Source organism: Aphelocoma coerulescens, chromosome 1 (assembly GCF_041296385.1).
Source record: "Aphelocoma coerulescens isolate FSJ_1873_10779 chromosome 1, UR_Acoe_1.0, whole genome shotgun sequence".
NCBI classification, from domain to species: Eukaryota; Metazoa; Chordata; class Aves; order Passeriformes; family Corvidae; genus Aphelocoma; species Aphelocoma coerulescens.
The window spans coordinates 7,743,532-7,767,827 of NC_091013.1; the positions used below are offsets into that span (position 1 = coordinate 7,743,532).

At 44.4% G+C, this 24,296-nt stretch overlaps 1 protein-coding gene across 1 annotated transcript; it reads right to left on the reverse strand.

Moving 5' to 3' along the window:
- Positions 1 to 12,404: 12,404 nt before the first annotated feature.
- Positions 12,405 to 23,995, reverse strand: ATP6AP2 (ATPase H+ transporting accessory protein 2). The gene is made up of 9 exons (XM_069027870.1): positions 23,867 to 23,995; positions 21,522 to 21,652; positions 19,124 to 19,246; positions 17,642 to 17,737; positions 17,311 to 17,448; positions 16,943 to 16,996; positions 15,424 to 15,573; positions 14,268 to 14,384; positions 12,405 to 13,457 (listed from the first exon to the last, which is right to left on the reverse strand). Exons 1-9 carry the CDS (start codon positions 23,943 to 23,945, stop codon positions 13,263 to 13,265), a joined length of 1,083 nt encoding a protein of 360 aa, XP_068883971.1. The 5' UTR covers positions 23,946 to 23,995; the 3' UTR covers positions 12,405 to 13,262.
- Between the last annotated feature and the right edge of the window lie 301 nt (positions 23,996 to 24,296).

The window sequence follows — 24,296 nt, forward strand, 5'->3', positions numbered from 1 at the left end:
CTTTACAACTGCAGTTTTAAGTTTTCTTTTTCATGTGTATTTACAAGTTCAGTTTTAAGTTTCATTTTCCATGTGTTCAGTCCCCTTTTCTGGCAGCCAGATGATGTGAGCACCTGCTGCATTGGGACTATTTGTAGATTTCTTCCTTATGGCAGATTTCTTTGTCCATTTATTTCACTGAAAGTGCTGCTGTGACTCCACATCCTGCAGGTTTTCTGGAGGTTTCTAAATTTCTGATCAACCCACCTGTGGGACAAGGATGAGGGAATTGAATTATACAGAGGAAAAATAGTTGTTCTGAGCTGATGCACAGTTCTGGCTTAGAAATGTTAGCCAGCATCAGATGGGAACACGTTTTAGGTGTCCAAAAAGCCGTTCCCAATGGCAGCCATAGACTGTGGCTTTCCAGATAACAAATGCTGATCCTGCTGAAGGTTTCCTCAAGATAGAAAACAGGGAAGAGGCTTTTTCAAGCCCTGCAAATATTCAGACAAGGAGCAGAATCAAGGTGAGGTTCTGGGGGGGTTTGGTTTGAAATTAAGTTTTAATTCTTTGTTATCTTTCCACGTTTGAGTGTTCTGCTGGTTGCCTTTGAGTCTGCAGATGTTTTAACTGAGTTTACAAAGGCTGCAGGGAAACAAGCTCTGATGATAAACTGGTGAGACAAAACAAAGCTCCATAAAACCTGAAGCTGTTTTTCTTTATGAGCTGCAGTTTGTCTTTAAGCATGTGCTCAGTTTCATCTGTCAGTAGAAAGTTACTCTGGTTTGCAGGCATTCTAAAGCAAAATCTTCTGTGTGAGAAATAGACGACTAGGAGAATATCTGGGTCATGTTAATCAGATTTATGATTAGTCTGTCAAAGGTGTCACTTCAGAAGTTGTGCTACACTGGCCATTTCAGCTCAGGTGGTAATAGTTATTGCCCTGGCTCAAATTTTCCATCTACCACAGAATTTCAGAGGTTTTTAAGGTAAGAATGTATTTCAATAAATTAACGTGTAACTGAAATGTATTAACCATATGTAGCATCGAGGCTGTAATTACCGAGCTGTGACTCTGTGTAACCCCATAATAGCGATGTAATTGAGACTTTCACATTTAGGTTAAATCACGCTGACTTCAAATATGCGACGCTTTTCGGGAGGTGCTCCAGCAGCCGCCGGGGGTTCGCTGCTCAGCGGGTGGATCATTATTTTGGAGAATGTTTTTAAGGCTGAACTTTGGCTCCGGGAGCATCGCACGGCCGGGAAGCAGGTGCTGAGCTGACCCCTCACTGCGTGACCTCCCCCGCGTACTCCCAGCTCCTCACGTTCCTCCAGAGCAGTAATGAATTCTTTGGGAAATGACCCCGCATGGAGGGAGCGGCAGGAAGCGTCCGGCCGCTGCTCCGGGAGATAAGGGATGCGGAGCGGGCAAGGGCTGCGCCCAGGCTGGGTGGAGGCTGTGCGGAGCAGCACGGATGCGGGAGGCTCCGGCAGCTTCAGCCTGAGCAGCGTCAGTTCCTGCCCTAGAAAAGGTTCGGAGGGGCCTCCGGAGGCGGTGGAGGCAGAGCCCCTGGGGCAGGGCTGTTCCCTCGCACTTGGCTGGAGAGCTGCTGCACACAGCCAGGAGCGACTGGCATCGGCAAGTGCTGGGAAAACGTGTCCCTGCTATGCGGGATAGGGTCCCACAGCGGGGAAAGCATCGTGTTCAGCCCTGTCATGGACTGGTTTTACGCCTCCGGTGATGCCCCACCTCCACCCGTGCCTTTGGGAGGCCGCCACTGAGGCTCCAGCTACCAGAGCACCGGAGTTTCACCTGCGACTCTTGGAGAGCAGCGGCTAAAGAGGAAGCATGTCAGAAAATACAAAAAACGAGGGTGTGAATGTTCCGGGGTGGGAAGGGGTTTGCTGCCATCCCTGCCCTGTGTTAGGGCAGGCAGCTCCCAGGACTCCGGGGGTTCAGGCAAGAAGGGGTCCCCTCCTTCTCCTCTGCCACACCTGGGGATGTGCCTCCCTCATGGGGTGTCTAAGCCCTCTCAGCGTCACTGCAGCTGATCCAGAACAAACGAGCGGTCCTACCCTACCCTCGGGAAATCTGCCCGCGGCCGTGAAGCACTCGAATCTCCACATTGTCATGAAGTGGTGTGTGCGAGCAGGGAACCCCCATCTCTCATCTGCAGCCCCCCGGGACCCGCAGGCCAGGACCAGCTCCCAACAGCCTGCCCAGGGCCCTCCTGGTGCTGCTGGCCCTGTCTGCTGCCCTGGATGCTGCTCCCTCAGCAGCGCACGCTCCTTTCTGCATCTTTATTTTTGAGGCTTCCTCCGTGACGAGTACGGTGTTGAAAGCAGCTGGCAAGCTGGCAAAGCAGCATTTAAAAGAGACAGAGAAAAGCACTCCTGTCCTTTGGAGCTGATTTTGCAGCAGAAGGAGGGAGGGGGCGGCTGGGGGGCTGCAGGCCTGGGCCTCGCTGTGCTTTTGGCACAGATCTCTGCAATGTCGATCCCAAAAAGCAGGGACAGAGCCAGCCTGGCACAGGGCTGGGAGCTGTGGTGGTGCCTCTGGTGCTGCTCTGCACGTGAGCTCCCACCTTGCTGCTGGAGGTTACAGAGGATAGGATAGGATAGGATAGGATAGGATAGGATAGGATAGGATAGGATAGGATAGGATAGGATAGGATAGGATAGGATAGGATAGGATAGGATAGGACTATTTCAGTTGGAGAGGACCTACAAGGATCACTTAGTTCAACTGCCTGAGCAATTCAGGGCTGACCAAAATTTAAATCACCTTGTTAAGGGCATAGTCTAAATGCCTCTTAAACACTGACAGGCTTGGGCCATCGACCACCTCTTTGGGAAGCCTATTCCAGTGTTTGACCATCCTCTCAGTAAAGAAATGCTTCCTAATGTCCAGTGGAAATGTCTCCTGACAATGCAGGTTTCAACCATCCCCATGCATCCTGTCCCTGGATCCCAGGGAGAAGAACTCAGCACCTCCCTCTCCTCCTCCCCTCCTCAGGAAGCTGCAGGGAGCAATGAGGTCACCTCTCAGCCTCCTCTTCTCCAAAGGAGGCAAGCCCAGAGTCCTCAACCACTCCTCACAGGACGCTCCTTCCAGCCTTTTCACCAGCTTTGTTGCCCTCCTCTGGACACAGTCAAGGATTTCAACATCCGTGTTAGACGGAGGGGCCCAGCAGAGTGCAGTGGGACAATCCCTGCTGACACCTGGCCGTGCCGTGCCTGGTGCACCCCGGGATGGGCTCTGCCCTCCCGGCTGCTGGAACAACACGGCTCCCCCCCAGTCCCTTTCTGCAGGGCTGCCTCCAGCCTCTCCTCTCCCCCTTATGAGGCCTCTGCTTGTGAAGTCCTGAGATGTTGGAACTTGTCATGGTTTCCACGCACAGCTGGGAAAGCCACGTTGTACACCGGGAATGTGCCCCCACAGAAGCTACTCCACAACCTGACACTGGGATCATCACACACTGGTGCTGTGAAATGAAAGCCAACACTTTGACTTGCTGATCTGTGTAAACATCACCCAGCAGGACAGATACATCTTGTTTATTTACATCTGTGCTCTGTCCTCCCATCAAAAGGAGGACAAGGACAAGGCAAAGAAAAGAGGTGTTTGCTTACATGTGCCACCAGTGATCTTGAGGAAAAAACAAGGAAAAATGGACGCATGCCTAAACTGCTTGGACAACCTGCAAAGCTGACTGATACCTGGGGATTTTATGTGAAAATAGCTATTTTGATGACAGTACTGTGTGAGAACTGAAGTGTAACTTCAAATACTACTGAGACATCCTCCCCCCACACTGAAGCAGCTGGTTGAGCCCAGCTCAGTCCTGCTTGGCTGTCACCTCAGTGCCCACAGGAGAGCTGCCAGCTCCAAGCTGAGACCTAACCTGTGTTTGAACCCAGCTCTACCCTTTCCACCTGCTCTGCACTCAGAGTTCAAATTTTCCAGTTCAGCTCTCAGTTAAGGTGTCAGGACACCTTAGCTGCTGAGTGGCTCTCCCAGCAGCACCCTCCCAGCAGCTGCTGCCATGGAGAAACACCCCTTGTGTTCTCCTCCATCACAGAGCTCCAGCAGCCGGGCAGGAGTCGGCTGGGAGCCCAAACTCAGACCTTGGCTTTTGCCAGGTGACTCTTGGCACCTGCACTGGTCCCACTGTTAAATTTTCTGCTTGGCAGGAGTCTCTGAAGGGGGCTCTGTTTGAGTGCGTTTTCCTCTGCTAAGGTGGGCCAGGTGGGGGACTCGGGCTTGCTGTGCAGGAGCTGCAGGAGAGCAAGGTCCCTGGCTCTGTGTGGGTTATGTGGGACTGCTCCAGTGAGATCCCTGCAAGCTGAACCGGCTCAGGGTGGGTGTGGAAGTGTTTGGCTGTGAGTCAGTCAGGGATGTGTGTCCCAAGGGCCCAGACTGGGTCCTGTCCCTCTCGTTTTGCAGTGCAGGCACAGTCCCTCCCTTTCACAAAACTCCATGCTGAATGTACTGGTGTAATATGCACATTCAGGGTAGCTCTGGATGTTTGGAAACAATAAATTCCTTTTGATTTCTGTGGGCTGGAATTTACCTTGGGAGCAACTGTTGAGCTGGATAGTGCCTTTCCTTTCATGGTATCTCGCAGACAGGGACCAGGGATCTTTAGAAATAAATTAATTCCTTTCTATGCTCTAGGTGCCCAGATCCATCCATAGCTGGTCACAGTCAACTTGAATTTATCTTAGATTTGAAAACACACTTGGTAGCCCTGGAATCAGGTTTTAAGTTGCTTTTCTCTATACACTTTTGCATTTGTTTTTCTGCTTTGTTTTGTTGCAGATGGGTGCCTTAAAAAGCCCAGAGTTTGCCTACACACCTCCTGCCTCTTGCTCGCTGCACAGCTTGGCACAGCGTGGTACCATCCATGTGCAACTCTTACCCAAGAGTCAGCTGCTCAAACAGGGAAAGATTTCTGAAGATTTTCAGGGATAATGCTGAAGGAATCAACCTTTTATTCAAACACACTGTTGTTTGCAGCATGCAAATAGCACATCCTGGGCATCCCGGGAGAGGATTATTCCAGGTTGTTTCATTTATTTCAAACCCCAGTGGCAGGCATGGTGGTGACTGCAGAGTTTGCTGTGGCCCGAGGTGACCCATCAGCCATGTGGGTTTTGTTGTGCAGATTTACTTGGCTTGTGGGCAGATGAAAGTTTTTGGGCCAGTTTGGTGGAGTACAGCAGCTCTCCTTCATCCTTTTAACTTTTAGGACTACTGACATCAGCAGAAAGTCACAGAGGTGACCCTGACCAGAGCATTTCCCAAGAGTCCTCTTTGCTTTCACATCACCCAGCACTGTACAGCCCCACACTGTGCAGGGTGCTTGTGGGCAGCAGTGCCAGAGCTGAGCACAGTGCAGTCATGGCCCTGCACGGGCACTGCTGCAGCTCTTCCCTTCTCCCTGGGGGATTGGAGACCTCAGTGAACTGCTGTCTTCCTCAGAAATGAGTTTCTTCTTCCTCATGGCCAAAGGGATTTGGGAGGGAGACACAAGATTCACTGTGTGCATTGCAGAAGGTGCCACTGCTCATGCACCTATAAAAAGAAAAGTAAAACAAGGGGTTCTGCTTGGCATCCCATGAGAAATGTGGGACTGGCAGTGCCCTCCTGTGTCTCCAAACCCAGATCCATTACAGGCAAATCCGCTGCAAAATGCTGCTTATAAACTTGGCAGGCACTGTCTTAATTATGTGCTCTTGCCTAAACTCCCAAGTCCTCCCAGTATCCCCAGGGAGGGAGGCTCTGGGAGATCCTCACTGCTCTGGGCTTTGTGGTGCACTACAAAGATTAAGACAGCCACAGAAATATGTGAGCATGAGGTGATATTTGTAAGAATCCAAGGAAAAAACTGCCCTTTTCCCATCTTGTTTCAGTCCCGCTGGGCAGAGTTAGGACCAGAGTCAGGCAGCTGCTCTTAGGTTGTGATTTTAGAAGCACTTTTCTTCTTTCTTTGGCACAAAGAACAACAGAATCCATGCAGCCACAGCTCTTTCGAAGACTGATCTAAAAGTTAAGGAAGAGTGGAGGGAGCAGAGGGAGGAGGGCAGCAGGGACTGGCCCAGAGGTGCCCAGTGTCCTGCAGAGGGCTGGAAGGAGGGACAGTCCCTGGCTGCTTCTTCCCTCTTTCCCCACGGCCTCCCTCCCAACCCTGGTGCTGAGACATCCTCCCTGCAACTGAGAGGGAGCCAGAAGGTCCTTCCTGTATCATCGTTTTCCTTCAGAGCTTTCCATACCTTCATTTTTAAGGAAAGACACCAAAATCTTACTCTGATTCTCTTTGCTTTCCCAAATTTTCCTTCCCATCTGAATAGCACAGGCATTCAAACAAACAAACAAACAAATAAATAAATGTAACCATCTCCATCCCATCCCAAATCTTTGCCAGGGTGTCCCATGTTGTCAATGCAGGCTCAGCCTGGTTCAGGGAGTGGCAGAGGGCAGCTTAAAGCTGATGAAATGAAGATCACCTGAGCTGTGCAGGAACAGCCCAGCCCTGCAGAATTCATTCACAAGTCCTCCTGAGGGAGGGATGTCCTGAGGAGTAATGTCCCATGTACTTAATTCCATCAGAACAGTCTTGTCCATTTGTGCTACTCCAGTGCTTGCAAGAGATGCAGATTATAGAGAACTTTTTGAAGGATTGGAATGCAGAGGCTACAATGCTTTGAAAACAGAAACATGACCAAAGCCAAATTTTAAGAGAGACCAGAGAGGAAGAGCTTGAGGAGAAAAAAAAATGGAGTTAAGAATGCAAATGTGTTTATTTTCCAGCTAAAATTAAGCTGCATGTTACAGGGAAATGCGTAAAGGAATTTGTCAGTATTTAAAGACTTCTGCTCTTTGGATTTTTTCCCCCTCTGCCAAATAGTTAATTTAGGCTACAGTAACCAATTATTCCTACACAGTGCTGGAAATGGTGGCAAGCAGGACTTGTTTCACCACTGCCAACAATCTGAATACTTCAGCAGCTGTGGAATTTTTAAAGAATCAGGTCTGTGGCATAAAAGTGACCAAACACAGGGTGGAAAGAAGAAATAAATGTGATTCCTGTGCTGGTGAATTCCTGGGAACCTCTGGGTTAACGGGAAAAAAACCAAAGAAACAAAACCAAAACAAAAAGAATTTAAAAAAATTTAAAAATTTTAAAAAATTAAAAAAAAAAAAAGGAAAAAGGGAGTGGAGGAGGAAGTAAAATGCAGACTGGTTGTTTGTGCTGTTCCAGTCTGGGCAGGAAGCTGGTCTCATGACAAGATCATGACTCCAGTTGTGACATGTAAGAGGCTGCTTTCCTGAGCACATTCCCAGGATGGAATGGTTTGCCTGGCAGTTATCACCTCGGCAGTAGCACAGGAGACTCCAGCTCTGCCCTGGGATGGCTGGGGAGGCAGACTTGGAGGGAGCACTGCCCTGAAACCACTTCCTAAAGTTTCAGGCTTTGCACTGCTGTTTGGGCCCTGGGAAAGTTTGAGGAGTCAGCCCCTCTGACTCCTTCTGTGTCCCCTTTAGTGCTGACTCTTCCATTCCCTTGGATAAAACACGGTAGTTAAAGGACAGAGGTAAAATGAAAGTGACCCCTGTGCTGCAGGGTGGCACTGGGGCCATTATGGACAGTGCTATTTGTGTCCTGCTTATTTTCTTAATTCACTTGCGCTTATTTTTGATGGCTTATTTTGTTTTTCTCCAGAAGTAACACACGTCAAAGACAGCTTTGGGTCAGCATCGCCTGTGGGATGATAGTGGTATGGGCACAGTTCTCCTGAAGATGTTTTTCCTGGACATCTTTTTTTAGGTGGATGTGTTCCTACTCATCTTCTGAGTTTACAAATCCTATTTTTTCAAGTTATTTAGCATACATTTTTTATAAAATCCCCTTTAAAATATGGAAAGAACTTAAAAATAATTTCACTTTCTATTAAAAGTACTGTTTTTAATTGGGGGAGAAAACAACTCCCAGGGTTTCATTTGTGAAGACCAACATAACACTGTGTGTGTGCATGAAAACAGGCAGGAAGGAGATCAAAACTATTTCATACAGAGAGAAAGCTTATCTTAGTTTGTGCTTTTTCCAGTTAAGCCTCCTCACCCCATCTGCTTCTCTGCATGATTGACAGCTGATTGCACTTCCTATTTCTAGCATGTTTTCCTGTCAGGTTATCCAGAACTGCTACCATTTGGGTGCCACCAGGCCTCCCTGGGGAAAACGACCCCATTCAGCCATAGGGCAGAGCCTCCCTGCTCCCAAGGAATCCATCAAAACCTAGGGCACAGCTCCCTGGAGATTTCCAGAGGGCAGAACTGCACATTCACCACCAGTGGGGCAGAGGTGGTTCAGGCTCACCTGGCTCCAAAGGAGTCAGAGCTGCTCTGGGCTTTGCAGCTCTGCCATGGGTAGCACTGGCAGCAGAATGTAGCTGCCTCCTCTTGGCTCTGCCAGCCTGCAGAAAAGTTGGGATGGGCCCACGTAAAATAATTGGTACAGCTGTTTTTACAGGTTTTCTCTTTTTTTCTTTTTTTCTTTTTTTTTTTTTTTTTTGCTACTGCAGAGACTAAAAGGGACAGAAATAGTTGAGAGCTGCTTTTTTCTTTCCAAGCTGATGCTGTACCACAGTCAAGATTTTACTCCTGCCATAGGGTGTGGTTGGAGCTCCCATTTAGCTCTCCAGCACTCCAAATGCTCTGGCTGATCACTCAGGTATTGCAGCAGACTTTTTATATCAATTGCATGGGTACTTGGACCATGGCATTGTAAAGAAGTATTTAAAATATGGGGTTGATCAGGTGAGTAGACTGACAGCACGGAAGTCCATGACTTGACAGTGCTGGCCATCAGCTACCAGCTAAAATACTGTGAATTTATTTATCTTAGCCACTGCTTCTATGCCCATGGCCTAATGAAAAGCATATGCTCACTAGATTAAGGACATGTAAATTTGCCATCACAAATTCATGCACTGGAGCCTAATTAAGTGGAATTTTACTGCCTTTGTAATTTTGTGCAGCCATCAGTTTTGTTCTCCTTATGAAACATTTTAAACATTTTATGATGTGTATTCATGCCAAGAACTGAGCTATGTATTTTTGTTGATGTTGGGTGACATCAACAATACTAAATTTGATTGCCAGGGTCCCTTTGTGTGAATCCATCCTTCAGCAACAGAGGAATCTCTCTGAACTCTGAAAGCACACTAGCAGGGCAAGTCCCTGTTTAAGGATGGGATTTATATTCTAGGTTCTGTCCTTGACCACTACAGAGTACAGATGCAGTACATGCCTTTTTGATCTATTCTAGAAAATAATTCCTGATAATTGTTACCGACATCCAGGAGAAAGAATCTCAACACTTCCAGAGCACTGGAAGTCCCGTGCATTTCCTGATTTTAGACAGCCCCATCTCCTGCCTGCCACACACAGACACCATCTGTAGCAGCTGCTTTTCCAGCAGCTCAGGTCGGAGTGCACTGGAGCAGACTGTTCGGATGCTTGGCTTTGTGCCATCCATCAGTTTCTGTTCTCTTTATCTGAGAGGAACGTGGCCACCTGGGCTTTCTGTCCCCTGGCCCTCAGCCCTGGGCGGGCAGGACACATTGCACAAGTCTGGGCAGAAACACCAGGGTGGTGATTTCACACCATGAGCTGTAGGAGCCCTTTACAGTTCAGTTCCTGCACAGCAATGCTCTGCATTAGTGGCACAACAGGACAGGAAATAAATTCTGGGTTCCCCATTTTTTCCAGTTTCTTCTGTTCTGACAGATTTGAAATCCAACAGTTCCACTTCTGTCTTCCTTGATCCGGCTCCTTTTCTGTCCTGCAATACTTATGTGGAAATGCTCTCTCCACTTCTACGAAGATGAAAATCCCTAAGAATATGGTTCAGGGCCTGCAGAGGGGAAAATAAAAAACGCAGGAGAGTCCCAAACCCTCGAGAGAAAAAATTTCTAGAGAACATTTGTGACTTTTAGCTCAAAGCCCCAATTTCACCACAGCCAAAAATTGTCAGTATAGGATTCAAAATGTTGCTGGTTTGGAGGGTTTTTGTTTTGTTTTGATAGAGATGCTTATCTCCTTACCTAGACTCTGGCACTGTGCTTCTTAGATCCGTGAAGGGTGACCTATAAATCCCAGCAATCACTTGCCAGGTTGCTCAACATTTGCATTTCAATGTCATTTCTTCATTTCCACTTCCTTTTTTAGATGTAACATTTACACATTTCAGATCTGCTTTAGGCTTCCCTTGCCTGTGTGTTGCTACAGCTGCAAGAACTCGGAAAGTTGCCATTCCTGCCACAGAGAAGTCTGGAAAGTTGAGGCAGGCACGAAGGCTGACTATATCTCCCTCTGCCAGTTTTAGACTTTAGAGCATTACCTAGAAAAAGCAGTATCCTGACTCTTAAAAGAACCCTTTAATTTATGGCTTATTTTCTCTTTTCAACCTAAGTATCAAAAGCAAAGCTCAGTCTTCAATTCTGACTCAGAATTCCCTCCTTCTTCAGAGATATCAGCACTTCTTGAGAACAGTTAAGGTCCTCCCCAAGCCAAATCTGGGCAATATAAGACCAAGGTCTGAAGAAGACCCAATCAAATACACCTCACCCTTTGTGCCAGAGGCCAAGTTCCCCCAGGAAAAACTCTCTTTGGTGATCAGATCACTACTCCTGCAGCAGTTGCATCCTAAGCCCTCTCTGGAGCCTATCCCTGCCCAGTGAAAGCTGCTTGCTACCAAATATTACAAAACAACCCTCCTGCCCTTCTCACTTTGAGCACACAGGATCCCAATACCAGCTGCTATTTTCCTTGCATCCCCTTCCTGCCTTGGCTTCTCACTGTTGTCTTCCTTCACAGAACTTCACCTGAAAGTTTTGCTGCTTTCCTCATAGCTCTGTACATAAAACCTGTGATTTCTGCCATACCACATAAACCTTTTTACAATTTATATTCTTGGGGTGATTTAAAGAGAACAATCAATGGCAGGGCTGGTGATGTTGATGGCACTTTCATTCTAATTAACTTAATTCTAAGTATGAAAAGGCTATTCCTGGCTCAGTGATCAGAGTTGTAGTTGCCTGTTTAATTAGCAGTTATGGACCAATATTGTTGTATAATAAAGTGTGTCTGGCTTTCCTAACTCAAACTAAGTACAGGGGCTCTGGAGTGGTTCAGAATGCAGTCTGTGCTGCACAAAGCATTTGGTATTTAAGACACAGCACACACGACCGTGCTCAAAAGCACCTTTAGTACCAGCTGGAGGCCTACAGCCGTGAGAAGGAACAAATGTGGTACTAACAGGAGAAGTGGGAATTGCAATTCGCCCTTCAAAGTACTCCAAGACCAGCTTTAAAGAGTAAAATTAGAGCCTACACCAGCAGCTGGGAGAGAGCTGACAGGCAGAGACTATCTCAATGGCAGGTCCTGCATTTGAACAAATTCTACACAGCCAACTTCAGACTGACTAAAATACAGCTGTTAAATACTTACCATTAATTACACAGTCCCTTTAAACAACTAGCTCCTGTGAAACTGTACCAGTATCTGAAGTGGACTGCTAATCTATCAAGCCTCTGAATCCACTGTTACAGATGATAGAATTCTTATTTAGATATTGCACTGGCAATATTTAGTGTATTAGCAATAAATTTAATCATAATCATTGACATAATCACTCTGTCCTACTTCTCACACCTAGCTGAGAGCCTTCCCTTGATTACTCTGTCATGGTATGTTACAGAATGTTCAATAATTACATTCCTGTCAGAGGAACTGCCAGAGCAACTCTTCCTTTCTATCTACTGATATCAATCATCCAGATTAACTTTAAATGCCATTAGAAGTAACTTCAAGTCATTGTAACATATACTGAACTGGATTTCTTGGACTCAGGCAAACATGCAATTTGCTCAATTCAGCCTGAATCACTGTCCAGGATCTCCAAGACATGAACAACTTCAATGCCACCAATTCAGACACTCCCAGTAAACGAGACTAATTCAGTGAGAACATCTTTTCTGGAAGTGGAACAATTATCTCCTAACAGTAAGGAAAGTTAAGCACATTAGAGGACAAGATGATAAAAAAAGTAGTTTCCATTCATGTTGCTGTAGTCTGGAAAATCTTTTACCACAAGAGCAATTGAGTTTCTAAGAAGGAGGTAGTTCAAAAAAAGACCCGAGCCAGAGATCAACCACTTGTTTTAACTACACTCACTATCTGGTTTAGGAAAATCCACACAAGACAATCTTTCTTTTGAAGGTGATGAAAACTAAACTGCTGCAGGCTTAGGGCCACTGTCACACATCAGATGCTGCCACACCTGCCCTGGTCAGCTGAACAAATCCTAAACAGAAGTAGCTATGTCTACAAAGGAATAAATTCATTCCACAACAAGTGTTCTTTGTTTTATTGAACAGGTGAAGCAGAACTATAATCCAGGTATACTTAAATCAATTGTTGGTCCACTCATCATCAAAAAGAACTGATTTTTTTTTTTATAATAACATCAACACAAATGGAAGGAACATGAAGTATCATAATAGGAACTTTCAACTGTACGTGACGTTAGACCATGACCAGACTGGGGCCACTTCAGGATTTACAGACTGGACTGTACAGATCAGCCACACCAGAATTATTCACCTCCCAATCAATAAAGTTCTGGGCAAAGGATCCTTCTGAGCCATCCACATGAGATCAAAATGCCATTTGTGCTACTAGAGTCCTAGGCTGATAGAAGTATTTCTATATTTAGTATTTTACTGAAGAATATTTACTATCCTCTCTGAAGTTACATATAACCATTATAAATATTTACATCAAACATATACAGCTGGTTCATAATATACAACACAACAATTTAGCTATAATTTTTAATCTTCCAGTGTAGAAGTTTCAAACAACATCTTGCTATTGTGATTTCAATTCATCTGGTTTGCACGGGCACAGGCAGTACAGGGCATTTCAAAAACTCATGTTACATGATAAAAAAATGGAATGATATCACTTTAATAACAATTACCCTGGGGAGTGTTGCTTTGGTTTTTTTAAGCAAGCAAATTTCAACTTCTAAATCCCATCTGGTGCTACTACTAACATTTAAAATAGTCTTGAGAGGGGGAAAAATACTTAGAAATAAATACACCTTTAGAAAACTTCCACAATTAACCATGTCAGAATATTTGTTTTCCACACAGGTTAAAGGAGACCTTGCTCTTCATCATCTTCCTGTGCTGAAATACAGTGCAGTTCAATCCATTCTTATCTTCTGATTTGTCATCCTATAAATAATGCTGTCATAGCCAGGATCCATGTTCCAGAGGTTGTAGGAGATAACTATCACAGCCAAAGCCAGCCCTATCATCATCCACAGAACAATGTTGAAGATTACAGAGTAGTCGTAGTTATATGGATAGGCAAGGTTATATGGATTTTCTTTTTTAGGCTGCAATAAAGAACGTATTTATTACTTTAAAGTGAGCTTGCACACCAAACATTTAGACTCCATCCAAAGTCTGAGCAACCTAAATAGGAAAGATGCATCTTTGTCTAGACAAATCTGATGCAAGGGCACAGAATGGAAAGAAGTGATTATGTGAGTGGCATCAGTGGAATCCAAAAGAAGAGGTTGACAGGAAAATGAAATTCAAAGTGCTGAACCTGGGGCAGAACAACCCTGGTGACAGCACAGGCTGGGGACTGAGCAGCTGGGCAGCTGCAGAGAGGGACTGGAGCTCCTGGTGGACAAGGGGAGTAGGAGCCAGCAGTGTGCCTCTGGAATGACACAGGGCAACTGCACCTTGGACTGTGTCTGGAGTCCAGCCAGCAAACCAAGGAAAACATGTATTCCCACAGCTGGGAGGCAGGACTTGCACCTCTGGGAGATAACACAGAAAGGCAAATTCTAACAAGGCATAAGGGGAAAAGTTTTCACCATGAAAGTGGTTAATGATTTGGAGCAAGAGAGGCTGTGGGACTTCCAGGGATGGACTTTTCAAGAACTTGGCTGGAGCAACCTGATCTAGCTCCTAAATTAGTCCTGCTTTGAGCAGTAGGTTGGACTGGATGACCTCCAGAGCCCTCCTCAAGTGAAGTTACTGGATGATTAAGTGAAGATCAAGACAAGTAAGTAAGCTGCACCCACATCTAAGTCATAATTAGTATGCTAGTACTTAAAAAAAGTTACACTCAGGTGAACTGATACAGTTTGGATCACATTTAATAAATGAGATGTAGAAAAATGTGGCTCTACTACCTGTGAAGCCTGGAGAATGGAGCGAGTCTTCCTTGAGAGGGGAGAGTTAAACTCCTTCACAGCCACCACTTCTACTACTGCATTCCCACCATACAGATTAAACATCTCATCTGCAAACTGGAAAAGAAAAGGTGGTTTAATTAAAAGCCTAGACTGTAGCCAGGAATTAAGCAGAGTTTTGTTAGCAAGATGTCTTAAAACATAAGATGGCAGCTTCAAGACTAATTCTGAAAAACTATAAAAGTTAACACTATTTTAGAATTTCACTAAGAAAGTGCCAGCTTTCACCTGGTCTTTCAAATCCCCAATCACTGTTCAGCAGACTGTAGCTTATGCCTGCTTTCTGGGCTGAAACTTACTCTTTTATCCCTTTTACAAAAGGCACATCCTCACATCATTTCCTAACTGCATCTCTGTCAGCTCCAACAAAATATTTAGGTTCGCAAACTTCCACTAAGAATCTATGAATCTGAATGTTTTAATCTGGTCTAAATGCTAATATGTCTAATATTTTAATATATTTACTTAAGGTCAAAGAGGCCAAAGAGCAGTGCTTAGAGAAAACAAGTATTTGGCTTAACAAACTGATGTTTTTGCACTTTTTCATCAAACTTTGGAAACTCTCAAAAGTGACCGATCTTAATAAAAATTTAAATAATGATTATGTAAGACCTGCTGAAGGATTACTTTCTTGCACTCACTGATGGATGAACAGCAGTTCTTTTAAAGTCTTAGAAATTTAAATTTACATAGCTTTGGGGGCAAGGATAAACTAACCACTGCACCCTGGGATAAAGATATTTCTGCATTTCTAAGAGCCTCTTTTTGCGAGACATTCTGGTGGGTTCAAAGGCAAGGTGTTTGTTTAAGAAAAACAAACGTATCAAATCATGTTGATATCTGGCTTCAATACACCTCTACTCCTTCATGCAAAATATCTAAACACATTGTAGAATCATGCCAACACTTTCCAGAGAGGCAAATTTTAACATTCAATTTTGTAACTAAACAACTGCATTTTAAAAACCAAACAACAACAAAAACAAGCATGAGACAAGCCATCACTAATGAAGGGATATCTCACTCCTTTGTAGTTAACACAAAAATTATTTTCTTAGTAGTACTGTGAGTTTTGTTCATTAGGTAGAAAATATACCTTTTGCAAAGAGTCTACAAGAATTTGAGAGGCATCCTTGAACTGCTGAGAGTCTTCCCCATATCGTTTTCCAACCTCTTCCAAACCAGACAGTTCCAGGGAATACAGGTCTGGAGAGTGATCTTTGGCTAAGTGCTTGTGTCGAGACAGCTTTGGCACACCATTGAGGGCAGGAAGAAATAAATTCATATACAGGTTACTTTAAAAACACATTGCACAGAATCAATTTACTTGGACTAATACAGCCTCACTTTCTACCATCATGTTCCATATTAATTAGGAAATGGAATTCTTGCCAACTTAAAGATGTCTGTAACTGTTTCTTTTTTTAATTCTACAGAAGAAAGCAGATGATCAGTACGTAGCATCTGTTCCTAACATGAGGTTACATACACATAATAGAGAGCTGGACTAAAAAGAAATAACATACTTATTGACATCAGAATCCTTCTTCTGTAACTGCCATGAAAAGAAAACTCAGAGACAACAAAAACACGTAACTATAAGACTTAAGATAGCAGCATTTCCTTGTCTGAAGCTGGCCCTTGCAAAGCTCAGTAGGTTGCAACTTCTACCTTGCTGCTGCCCATGTACAAAACTAATTTATTTGAAGAATATCATCCAATTGTCAGAAAATCCAATCAATACAATGCAGATTATCTCAAAGGAGAGTAGTGACATTCTTGCATTTCTACAGGTGAGAAGATGCAGCACTGATATTTGCCTGCACAAGACAACAGTCTCTGAACACAAGGAATTTAATACCATCTTCCCAACTACTTAACCTGCAGCCTTTCTAGCCTGCAAGACAAAACCAAGTTGTTCTACCTCATTTTCTCAAGAGCCCGATTTCTCTCCACTAGCCCTTCACCTAACGTGAATTTTTCAGTTTTTCCCTAACTCTTTCTTCTACTTCAGTAGTTAAGGGCTGCAGCTTAAAGGACTCACAGAAAAAAACAAACCAAACCAAAACAAAAAGATCCACCCACCACTGACCCACTAAAACAAACCCTAAACCACAGCAACAAGACAGCAGCTTCTTTGTAAAAAGATCCTCAGAATTAAAAGTTCACCCCTCCATTGGAGCATTTCTACCACCATCACTATTCATGGTACAAAAGTCACTCCAGTCTTTTCAGATAAAATGATATTTTGAAGTAAAATGGTGGACAGGGCAAAGAATATGCTCTTAACTACCATTACACTTCACAAGTAAGGCAACAAAGAAAGCCCCAACAAATTCTTCACTGAGTATTTCCCATGTCTTTGGCTATGGAGAAACAGCAGCTCAGATCTCCCCGTTCTGACCAAACACAATACAAAAGAAAACCATAAATTATTAAGGTTCTCATTCACAATTGCAGTGACGGGGCTGATATAAAAAGAATGCATTATTTAAACTGATGGAACCAGCTGATGACACACTGGTTGCCAAGCATCCTGGCTATGGCTTCTCTACCTTTAAAGATCTCTGAAGTTTGTGACACAAGACAGGGGAAAATGTTTCAAAAAACCTTACCAGGCTTGCAATATCATGCAGGACTTGAAGTTCTGACAGAAAAAGCAAGTCAACCTGGGGGAAGAGGCAGAAAGAGACAGGTATTTTCTTTGATGAAACCCAAGTTAGGGAAGTCTTGTTTTGTTGCAAGTATTTTATAACAGTTGTCTGCTACAACATCAGAACATGCTAGAAGAAAAGAACTCTTTCAATAAAGTTACTTAGAAAAAACAGTTTGAACTCCATTAATTCACTTAGAAAAAATTAGGAGTGGGCTCTCTTAGGCAAAGAAAGAGGGAAGAAAGAGTGAGGAAATGAGAAAAGCACACACTAACTAAGAACATTAGGAAAAACCCCATAGAAGTTCCCACTGATGGATGATTTTTTACCTCGTTGTTCCTGCTGAGGGAGTTGAGAGGGAGGGAGCTGAGGATGGAGTTGTCCTGGAAGAGACGGTTCCGCAGCTGGCGCAGTGTGACAGAGAGATCCTCAAACACGGCATTGGCCTTGCCCACCATGTACACCCTCTGCAGGAACAGCCACTGGTTACTGACAGCAGAGGCTCCTGCTCAGCTTCTCCAGTCACACACTAATAACCAATCATGCTTGCAATCTCCAATCCAGAATTTCACGGGATCAACTGGGTTTGCTCCAGCCACACAAGTGGAAAGAGGTTTCACTATCTGGAACATGTGGAACTGGGAGTGAAGCAATACTCACTTCCTCACTGGGGGCCAGCTGCAGCACCACCGGCGTCTCCTCAGAGAACAGAGTATGGATGGCATTTGCAACACCGTCCAGACTGAAAGGAACAGCCTGGAAGACAAAGTCTAGTTAGAGTTTTGGGTTAAACAGGGGCTACTGATCTTAACTAAAGTCTGGAAAAGTAAAGGGTATGCACATTTCCAAAGTGGTAATAAATAACAGGAACCTACGTGCAAAAACCCCCATCACCTGTGTTATCTATGAACAGATTTTATTTGTGTATGTGGCAGACACAACATATTCTTAAGAACTCCAAGGGACCATGACTGTGAATTAAGAGGCTTATTTATGCTTAGAGTATAACCTTGTTTATCAGTAAAACAAGACCAACAAATATAGAAGCAAAGCAAAAGGGGAAGCAATCTCACTGCAAATGGAAAGTTATGAACCACAGAAAACTGATGGGTGAAAATATACCAGCAGAAAGACAAACTGCAGAAACAAAAAAAGAGACATATAAAAAAACCTACTAAAAATAGAAGAAATGCTAGCACAGTATAGTGCCATTATTGGCAAGCTAACAGAACTGTTTGTAAACAGTTATTTGCGGGTTTTATCAAAAAAAGAAGCAGAATGGCACATTTTTGTTCTCTACTTAAAGTGTCCTACTACAGAAAAGGCAATGGCATAAATTTGAACCCAGGAAATTTTAACTTAACACAAGAACAAAGTTTTTTTCCTCCAAGGATGGTCAAATAGTGGCAGGGGTTGCCCAGAGGTCATGGAGGGGTTGCCCAGAGGTCCACTTGTGGAGATGCTCATATCCTGACTGAACACAGTGCTGGTCAGCCTGCTCTGGGCTGATCCTGCTTGAGCAGGGTGTTGGATGAGACGATTTCCAGAGCTCCCTTCCAATCTAAAGGATTCTGTGTTGCTGTAACAAGCCTGAGAAGCCTTAGCAAAGACAGACAGTGACAGGTAATGTAATGTCTGTTGATTTCTTCTTAATACAGTATAATGGAACGTTGTCTCTAAGTGGTGTATTTCACAGTAAAATACTTAAGGAAAACTCGAAAGACCACTTAGAGGGCAATACAGTACATCAAAAAATCAACACTATATAAAATGTTATCACACACTCAGCTGAAGCAAAAAACATAACAATTCTGATTTTGAAATATTAAGTTACCATGAGAAGAAGTGGATTGGTACAAACATTAAAATTAGCTGTCTTTCAAGGAGAACATGCTTTGGTCAAACAAGTTACTGAACTCAACACAGGAAGCCCCGGGTGATCTCAAAAGCCTCCTACCTTGTACAGAATCCTGACTACATATTTGATCTACACAGCCTGATCCATCATTTTAGGGGATATGCAAACTTCAAGTGAAGTAGGAAATAAGTGAACATTGGGGGCTACAGCAGAGAATCATGTACTTGCCATCAGACCACAGGAGTCCCAGGAATCGCAGGACAGTTCCAAATGGGGATACTCACATTCTCAATGGGGTAGGAAAACCCTTTCACAGGCAACTTGTCCACACCCTTCACTGTCACCAGTACAGTGGCTCTTGGTCGGTGAAACAGATCACCCACTGCCAGCCCAGGCCAGGGGAGGTCCTAGTACAAAATAGCAAAATAAGTTGTACTTCACAGGCAAAGAGAAGAGTTCTCCCCAGCAAAACAAACTTATTGTTTGTTTTTAATAAATATTATTTATTACAGCAAAACAACTTATTATCCTGTTAATGCCTCTGTGCAGGACAGCCTACTGGAAATTTCATGGGGAAGTAAGTTAATACTAGACTGCTTTCATCTTGAGTAGTACCTCAAGTCAACCATGAAGGAACAGTTAGTTTAAAAGCTGCCAGTAACTTCATAGCAAAGTCTACTAAGAAAACATGATATGTAATGGATACATAAAGAGTTATTTCCCATAATTAAATTATAAATACTTCAGTCTGTATTTAGTAAGTGAAAGCTGAACTTAAAAACCCCACTAACATCTTGACATTTTCAGTACAAGAAAGAAACAGGGTGGAAAGGAAGGGGAAGAGAGGGAAGTGTCAATCACAACAACAGGCAACTAAACTAAAATGTACAAATTTGCACAGAAATACAAAAAGATTTTTTAGTAGCTTACTACAATTACAAATGAGTAAGAGCACAGTGGCTACCTGACTGGTTTATTCAGGCACAAAATACAAATTCATCTGTCTGGAATAGAAGCAAACAGATTTCCCCATCTGCGTAAATGACGTAACTGCCCCTTTTTTTTGAAAGCCAATTTAATTGCGTTTTACAATTAAATGTCATTGACATTATGATTTGTATCACCTCACAGAAACAAAGGAAAAACCTTTTAAAGCATCATCAGGGACAAAAATGGGGTTTGGTTTTGTTTTCCTTTACCAAGGGAACGCTTTATGAGAATTCCCAATGTAATGCATTAAGAATTCCAAATTCTCTACAGCGGCCTTGCTGCACTGTTTCTGTTCCTGGACTAGTTTATGTTAGTTTATGTTCCCAGACTACAGCTTTGATGTGAGCTGCAAAAGGAGTGCCTGGGCCCTGCAGTACTCTCCGTACCAGGGCTGGAAGCTGCCACTGATCTCTGCCTTAGGGACAGCTTTCAGTAACTCTCAGTTCCAGCGCTGAACTGAATAATCATTCAAACATTTCCTTCCCTGCCTGCTTCCAGGATTGAATTAATATTAATAGAGAAAAATTTCTAAAGGATGCTGCAGACCCATCACAACAAATGAATCCCAAACAAATGAATGTGGCAAAGGCACAGAGTGAGTACTGAAACACTTTTTTCCATGATAACTATGATATATCTCAGGATGACCAGGATGCCAAATGGACAGATCAGGTCAAACCCCACTGTTTTTCTGGGTGTCTTTATATGCAACACACACAATACCATTCAATACATTGGGTTTTCTTGCCAAAATAACCAAAATTTACTCCTTAGTCATACTACTCATACCAGTTTGATACTAGTTTGATTACAAAAAAAGCAGAATTAGTTGACAGCATGGTATTTTCAAATTCCAAAACACAGGCTAAGCAACCTTGCATTCAAACCAGCCTTATCAGATCTCTTCCCTAGCTGATGTATGGAAGAAATGAGAACTGGCTGCCCTCACCAGCACTGTGAGAATGCCTCAGCCTGCAGATTTCAGTATCTGGCTGCACACAGACACTGCCAAAGATATCTGGCTATTAGACTTTAATCTACTGCTTCAACAGCTACTCATCCCTGCTGAAGCCCAGCAAAAAAATTCAAGGCAAGATGGAATCAATACAAGGGCTCCTGCTCACGTGCCCCACTTCGAACATTGCTAAAGTGGTATTCAAATACCTACTGGGGAGACACGCTAGCACAAATCATGTTTCCAAGGTTTTGGACTACTTCCTAAGTAACCAAACTACTTGTTCTAACTCTGCTCAGCAGACAGGCTTCCTGACCTGAAAAAATGCCTGCCTTGCCAAGCCATTTCTCACAATCTTCAGAGTACTCAGGAGCAGAGCCCTACAGAGAGCTTGTGTGCAAGAAGTGACAGTGGTTCCACAGATTCTCAGTTTGTGATCATGGATGGAGGGGATACAGCATGCAGCTGGGTCTCAGAAGAACTGAGGAACAGCACTGGAAAGTCTCTGCAGGCTTCCTTCTACAGCTGGTGACTCAAATGAGCCAGCTAGCACAGCCTCTGGCTACTCATATGACCCAGACGGCTCTATCTTGGAAACCACCTCTGACAAGTCATGCATTCCTCAAGAGAAACAGGGCAATATTTTATATATTCCAGCACATGACAGGAAGATTTGCATGTTGGGTGAGCAAGTCTGTAGCTTTAGAGGTGTTTCACAATCAAGACCTAGAACGTACTTCTTCAACAGAAAAGCCCATGGTCAACGCAGCAACATCCGGGATCCGCTCACCAGGAATTGGCCAACTTCCATCTCGGAAAACGACTGACTGCGGTGATCGTAAGATACTGAATTCACCACCACATACACCTAAAAAACAGACACAGAAAGCTGTCAGAGCTCCTGCAGTCTTTTCCTTTACATAACATGGGAAAAGAGCATATCTGAGCTTTCATTCCTTCCTCTCTCTCATGCCTATCAGTTTATGTAAAGCCAGGAATGAGAACTGATCATTTTAATGCTCTGGAATACAAAATAAGGTTTCTATACAGCAATGTCTAAGAATGAACAGATCCTTATTAACAAAAGCAGGACAATTACTCAAACAACAGCACAGCACAGTGCAACAAGCTGCAAGTAGTGCTACAGTTCAGACCAGGTAGAACGAACTCTCAGTGGAGCCAGGCAGACTCCAAAATCCTGTTAAGCTCACAATGCACCAGCACAGCTCTGTTTGCTTCCAGGACTGCTTGGCTCAACACCTCTGCTCATGCAGGCAACAGCCAGGGCCACTGAGCCCAGAGCCAGGAAGTCCAGTGGAATTTGTCAGTGCTGGCTTAAACCAGGCACTGCCAGGACAGCCTGGCTCCTGCAGAACAGCTCTGGTGTCCCTGGTCTGCATCCTCCACCTCACAACACTGGGATGCAGCGCTGGACCTGAGCTGATTGTGTGGAGCCACAATCTGCAACACTTCTCATGCCAGGTTTTTACTCATCTGGGATCCCCCTTCACTCTTTTCCCCATTACCTTGAGTAGAAAAGTTGACTAAATGCATATTTCTGAACTGTTTTATGATGACAGTAATTTACTGTGCAATAAGGTTAGAAAGGATTCCACAGAAATGAGAGAAGCGCTTGTTTCAACCTGACTTCCTATCTTAAAGTCACTTAGGCACAGCTGCAAAACTGTGTACACCAAAATTTATATAAATAAATTTTAAAACTTCTTTGGTGTATATAAACAATAACATGCACAATGCAAAATTTCAGGCATATGCTCCCCAATGAGCAATCTGAGTGAGCTTCCACTAGAAAACTGATTTGATACAACAAAATCAAGTATCAGAGTAATAAAAATTTGCAGGCCTCTATGTTCAAGTTCTAATTATACAAGTCTGACTGCACACTTCAAAATTACATGAACAAAGTAACTGTCTAAAGAAAATAAAAGCAATTATTCATATGATCACTGAAAATTGGTTATCAATCCAAGCAGTGATATACAATAGTTTTCCAGGGCATCTACAAATCCAAAGGCTACTTACAAAAACAATGCAACAGTAAACTGACATGTTGGGCAGCTAAAAACTTCCCTAACATTACTTTAACTAATGTGACCTTGAAGATGCTGTTTCAAAGCCTGGGTCATGATCATGCATACAAATGTTGACAGTAAATCTGAGCTATGTTATGATAAACACACCAAAGGACAAAGTTCTGAGATGCAGCTTGGGAAGGGGGCACAAAAGGAAGGAAAGAGGTCAAACCAAGGTACACGGAGCAGATTCAAGCACTTTTTAATTTAAATTGATGCGTTCCTTGGGTGGCCTGCTACAAATTTTAATGGTGGATCAACACACATTTTTGAAGGGCAGAAATGTTTCCAGACCAACTTCTTTAAGGATTTACAAAATGGCTACAAATCCAGAGGATTTCACATGCTGCTCTCCACAAGGCTGTAACGCAGTCACACGTCATTTAGGTCAAACTAGCTTATTTAGGGCAAGATTGCTCAGGTGGATTAAATCAGAGAATTAACTCCTTACAATTAGATTTCCCTCACTACACTTGTTCAAGATTTCAATGATTAAAACTGAATTTGGAGTTGGGAACACCAGCAGATTCTCTTCATTGCCTAGGAAATAGTTAAAAAATTCTTACCCTACATCATAGAAAATATACAATATATTATCTAAATTTATACAATAATTTAATGATATAATTATAAAAATAACTTTATACAACGAATTTAAACAATAAAATTACAGAAATTTGCAATTTAATACAAACCAGCCCTTGGATTGAAAGGGACAGGATAAAAGGGCTCCAGCACCGTCTCTGGAGGTGGATGGGAGGAGGTGGGGGCGGGGAGCTGCAGCACAATGACAGGCCCCGGCTCCCCTCCTCGGTCCTGAACCTGGCACACAGGGGCAAAGACAGCCCCCCTCACCTTCCCCCCTCTCCGGGCCCCCTCCCCAGCGCTGCGGCCCGGCCCCTTTCCCGCAGTCTCCCCGTGCAGCGGCCCGGCGGCTCTTCCCGGTTCCCTCGGCGCTCCCCCGCGACGGCCCGACCCCGCTCACTCACCGGCGACACAGGCCGCTGCCACCAGCGCCGCCAGCCCCAGGGCCCGGCAAGCCCCGCCGCGCCGTGCCATGGCCGCCATGAGCCGCCGCCGGGCCGCGCCGCCGGACCGACACCCTGAGCGCCCCGCCCACCAGCTGACGGACGGCCGCCGCAGCCAATCGGCGGGTGGTATTCAGAGCAGGTAGGCGGGACTAGGCAGAGCTGACCAATCGCCGGCGCAGCGCCGTCCCTGTCACGGGGCTGAGCGGTCAGCTGTCCCGCCGGGGGCGGAGTCTTCATTTGAGTGGTGTTCCCGCTTGGCCAATCAGATCTCTAGAGGCCTCTGCGCCATTTTCCTCCCCGCACTGTAAACCCGGAGGGGAGCGGCGAGGAGGCGGAGCCAACTGACAGCTGATTCAGCCAATCGGAGCGCGAAGCGTCGGTCTTTGCC